Genomic DNA, 5,353 nt, shown 5'->3' with positions numbered 1-5,353 from the left:
ATCTACCTGTTCTGCTCCCCACTCTGTCTCTGGTGAATCCTCTCACCCTCCGCATCTCTGGCCTGTACCCCAATTCTGTATGAATAAATAAATCTTTTTTTAAAAATGCACAGAAATGTTTGAGTGCAAGGGAAAAAATGGTTGGAGAACAATTTGTATAATCCATATGATGTGTCTGTATCAGTTACATATATGTAACTACAAAGAGACAGTTACCACAGGAATGATGGCAGTTACATCCAACTGTCGAGTGCAAGGGGCAAAGTTAACTACCTTGTTAGCAGGTGGAAATGGCCGGTCTCCTTTGGATATAAATAGATCCTGCATTTAATGAAATACTTTTAAATTTGCATGTGAGGCATGAAATTTCATATGTAAAATTATCTCAGTGTGTCAGAAATGCATAGAAAAAAAGACTAGAAGGAAATAATGCACGCAGTGATACTCTCTGGGAGACAAGGCTTCTAGTTGTAGCTCAAACCCTTGATGTGTGTCTCTCCCAGACCTGTCCTGTGGCTTCGTCACCCTTGGCCTGCTGCTGGCCGGTGTCCTGGTCCTGCTGGTGTCCTTGGGAGTGGCCATCCACCAGCACTGTAAGTTGTCCTCTTTGGGGCTATCTTGACGACCCCTTTTGCAGTAAGAGATTTCCCTGAAAGTTCTTCCTTCTCTAGGGGAGCAGGGCAGCTTGGTTGAAGTCTGTCCCTTACCCCCCAAAAGTGTGGGAATTTCAGAAGAGATTCTTGGCCTGAGGTCATGCTGCAAGGGCCTGAGTTCACCCTGTCTCAGGAGTCTCAATCCAACCCTGTTGCTCCCAATATCGGGTGACCTTGGATGTGCACCCTGGTCTCTGAGCCTCAGCTCAGGGGTAACCTATCTCCCAGTATGGCGGTTTATAAACTCCTGCCCCACATGGCCCACATGGGCCTGTGCTCAGCGCCTCCTCGTGATGCCACCATGAAAGTCAGAACACAGAGAGATTGCGGTGGGGTGCAGGATGTGACCCCAGAAGCTAAAACTCCTCCCCACTGGGAGGCTGTAGGGAAACTCAGAGATGGGACCATCTCCTGTGAGCTCCTCAGGCCCTGCACTGTACTGGGTTGATAGTAAAGAGGGGAGCCCCACATCATTCCAGGGAGCCCCAGGCTCTGCTCCCGGTACCTCTGTTCACTGTCCCACTTTGAGCAAGTCACTTTCCCTCTCTGGGCTTCATTAAAGTGGGAGGAAGGGCACAGGGGGGGTCACAGCTCTTTTATTTATTTATTTATTTTTAATATATGATAGTTTATTTTTACATCACTTTGTGCCTTTTCCCATCTCAGTTGTAATCCCCATGGGCTTCCCATCACCAAATCGCCTGTCACAACTCTTTTTTAAGTCACAGACCCCTTTGAGTGCATGACTACAATTATGGGTCCTCTCCCAGGAGCTCATACAATTGCCACCCACAATTGGGTGGTATTTACTCCATTAAAATTCAATGCTCTGAAAACTTTTTTTTTTATTTTTTTTTTGATTTTTTCTTTTTTTTTAGGTTTTTTTTTTTTTTTAATTTTTGAGTAGAAGAACTGGGGTGTAGTCCAGAGGTACAGGTGGTGGGAGATGCACCAGAGACAGAGCGGGGAGCAGAATGGGCAGCAATACCCTGCTGAGGGGAGCAGTGGGTGACACAGGAGAGGTCTGCTGAGCCATGTGTGGGTCAGCTTCCTGGCAGAGGGTTGAACTCAGGCCTCTTTGCCACAGGCCGGCCATTGCCATGGTAGCACGGGACTTAATCCCTAGGCCACCAGGGAGGCCCTCTGCAAACTTTTTTGATCAAGGCCTTCACTGGCAAAATACTTTTAAATTATAAACACTGTAACTACTTGTACTTATTTATCTCACATAATATGCATTAAATATTCAAATAATATGCATTCCATTAAAATGATTTGAAAATAAGTTGTAGTAAAGAGTAAGATCATATGTAATTAGATATGCTCATATTTCTTTCCTACATCACAGTGGGAAATCTTGTGCATCCCGGAATATTCTTACTCAAGTTTAAGAACACCTGTCTGTACAACCAGTCATTCCTGATTTGCTGGGAAGAACAGGACAACTTGTTTAAGGACAGCAGACCGGGGTAGATTAACTGAATTTGAGTCCTCACTTTATCCCTTACTAACTGCCTGACTTTGAGCAAGTTATTCAGTAACTCTCACTCTGTGCCTCCGTTTCCCATACACAAAATGGGAATAATTGGAGTAGAATTCAACTCAGAGATCTGCTAGGAACATCAAAGGAGTTAAAATGTGTGAGGTGTTTGGAGCAGAGTCTGGGACCTAGGAAGTGGTCTGAGGTGTTCACTGCCCTTCCCGTCACCCTGGGGTTTGGTGTTAGTGGCCCACAGCCTATGCCAACCGATATTTTTATTTTCTTGCTCTAGGTCAAAGAAGGAAAGCCCGGCTTCGTTTCATAAAACAGTAAGTGCTCCCCCCACTCCCAGACACTGGGGGCTTCCTCTGCCCCCTGCTGCTCACAGCCTCCAAACACCAAGAGTCAAATCCAAAAAAAAAACATAGACCCAGTAGACAGATGGGATGACAGAGTTCAGGAAAAGTGAGCTTAATCCAACAAATGACTGCTGATTAGTCATTTACATTTATTTCAAAGACAGTGAGATCTAGCTCTCAGCTCTCCTGACGGTGACAATCAACTCGTACATGCATAGAATATGGCAGGATCCTCCTGCCCAACACCTCAGTGGTCTTGGGCCTGTGAGACATAGAAGGCTTATTTTTACAAATCACTTGAAAGACTTGCTTAAGGTAAAGAGAATCCAACTGGAAAAAACTCTGTTCGCCCCAAGGTCACATGCCCCATCAACAGTCCTCTCCTTCCTGCTGGTGTGAGGTATGGGGTATCTTGCTTTCATCTCCCACCCTGCACCCTCATCTGGTCCCAGGAACTGGCAAACCCACAAAATCACATAGCTGCAGGGACTAAAAAGTCCTTGCTCTTTAGATCTACCAATCTGGGTAAGCCCAGGTAGAGCCAAAGGCCCTCGGAGGCCAGAGCTGCCCAGGGTCCACACTGTGCCATGGCCCATTTTCTTGGATTGTTTTTTTCTTCCTCAAAATAGACACTGAGTCACATACACCTATCTCTTCCATGAAGAGACATTTGGGGAAAAAAGAAGTTTGTCCCCCACCTCTACTTTGAAGAGGCATCAGGATCCTGCTCTCTAGAGCAGCTCTGGCTCTGGCTTGGAGCAGATCAGGATTGGAAGCCTGCCTGCCCCTCACCATGTGACCGTAGGCAAGTCACGTAGAATCTCTGACCCCAGGACAATAGTACCAACCTCATGGCTGTTGTGCACACTTCTTAGGCTAATTCCCTAGAATGTTCTGTCTGGCCCCATGGAGTTGAAACACAGTTCATGTAACATAAGAATGTCCACTTTACAAGCCCAACAACAAAGAATCAAAATGTATCTCTAAATCTTGAAAACTGTCATTTGCATATCAAGTCTCTTTATTATGTGTTCTACATTGTTGTTCACATGTGTTTGTATAGATAACTGCTGACACACCTGCTATAGTTTATGCAAGTTCAATGATAATTTTGATGATGTGCAATTTCCATCTTATGTGTTAGACTTAGAAACTACCCCTTCCCTAAGAGGCAGTAGCTTGAATAAATTTATCACCTAAGCCTAGACCCCCAGAATCTTCCATGCAAAATCTTCTCTATGGTGACATTTTATGGAGAATGAGACCCTTTGGTGCACCATCTGTGGCTATGTTCCCTGCATGCCCATGTTCCTCAGTAATTTGATGCCAGTTTTGAAGGAACTCGATGTAGGATCTTATGTTTCAGCGATCCCAGGGGTTCTGGGGATCACCTGAGATGGGGAAGTGGTGGGGTGCTCCTGACCCCCCCTAACCCTCTTTATTCTGAACTGCTCCACATCCATCTACTACATTTTACTATAAGGTATCACTTGAACGATGAATTTGTGGCTAAAAAATTTTAGTTTGAAAACTACATCTGGTTTTGTGATAGTGACCGAGGTGTGAATGAAATAATGCACAGCTTCACAAATCTGCTGTCCCCAGTCTCTAACTGACCTCAGAAGATAATCCCATCAGCCTGCCACCTCTTATCACCCTTCAGGGTACAATTGTGAAGAGTTTACTTCGTAAGTTTGTGAAGAGTTTACTTCAGAAGGCACTGCAGGAAGTAACACTATTCAAAGCTAGAGTTCTTTGGACTGTTTTTTTTTTTTCCGGAGGTGTGGGGAAAGGCAGGTGTTTAATGTTTTTATAAGTGACTAAGATGGGTTCTAAAATCATACTAACCTGAACTGTTGGTGCCAGGGCACTTGGCATGTCACCATGTACCCTCATCTGTCATTTGTCTCTATTACAGAAAATTCAATATAATTTGCTTGAAAATAAGTGGTTTTATAACTTGCTGTTGTTTCCAGGTTTTATAAATGAGCAAAGAATGTGTTTTTGGTGTCCTGCTACAAAAATGCATTGGCCAGTGTAATGAATGTGATCTGGAAAAATGAGAGAAGAGGTATATTCAACCTGGGAATTCCACTGACCTGCTGAAACTGCCTGCTTTTAACTACTGCACAGTTCGTACTGTAGGCCTTCTGCATGAGAGGAACCTTTTATTTTTAGTTGGTCACCCGGAATCTCAGAGAAGAAAGTTTCAGAACCTCAGAGCACTTCCTGCAAGAAATACTGCCCGTGACGCCACTGCTGGCTCCTGTACTCACCCCAAACCATGCAGGGGCTCTGGGTGGCTGTCCAGCCCCCATCTTGCAAGTTGGATGGTGTCACTGAGTCCTGAGCCCCTCAAGGGATGGTGGCCTCCCGGCCCTCTTCCCAGAACGGGGCCAGTGCTCACCAAGAGCCCCGCGGCCACCCAAGCTTGGAGTCAGCCTTCTGAAGAGGGGTTCACCCAGCTCCCACAGTCATTTCAGTCTGTGAGCACCTCCTGCAGGACCCAGAGCCAGTGGTTCTGAGGATGAGAGGCTACTTCATTTCCCATTAGGATTCTGGGCTTCAAGTCTGCCTTCCCTTGGCTTGTATATTTCTTCTCTCACTTTCTGTTCTTTTTGTGAAACTGCTTTGGTTGTAAAAATAAAGTCCTGAGTAAAAGATAACAGTGGTTTCTGTGTTATAAAAACATGAAAACCCATCTCTGTAACAGAGAAGCTTATGCTCAATTGAAAGAAACACAAGGATAATGTGTATGTGTCTTCACTTTGTGTCCAAGTCCATCATTTGCCCCAAAACATGCCATAGTCCGTGTTTTGTGCAGTGAAGTCCTGAGAAGGTTGGGGAGCTCCAGGGCACCC

General features: G+C 45.2%; 1 protein-coding gene across 1 annotated transcript in view; it reads left to right on the top strand.

The window, feature by feature from the left end:
• CD8B (CD8b molecule) overlaps positions 1 to 5,083 on the top strand; it is a 16,934-nt gene extending 11,851 nt beyond the window's left edge. Inside the window, exons 4-6 of the mRNA XM_012731481.1 lie at positions 504 to 593; positions 2,426 to 2,462; positions 4,469 to 5,083. Of these exons, the coding sequence (XP_012586935.1) occupies positions 504 to 593; positions 2,426 to 2,462; positions 4,469 to 4,481 (140 nt within the window). The 3' untranslated portion in view covers positions 4,482 to 5,083. The remainder of the gene's footprint in view (positions 1 to 503; positions 594 to 2,425; positions 2,463 to 4,468) is intronic.
• The last annotated feature ends 270 nt before the right edge of the window (positions 5,084 to 5,353 follow it).

This window comes from Condylura cristata, unplaced genomic scaffold (genome assembly GCF_000260355.1).
Source record: "Condylura cristata isolate star-nosed mole 26May11 unplaced genomic scaffold, ConCri1.0 scaffold00031, whole genome shotgun sequence".
In the NCBI taxonomy this organism is placed as follows: domain Eukaryota; kingdom Metazoa; phylum Chordata; class Mammalia; order Eulipotyphla; family Talpidae; genus Condylura; species Condylura cristata.
This window is presented reverse-complemented; position numbering and strand designations above follow the sequence as displayed.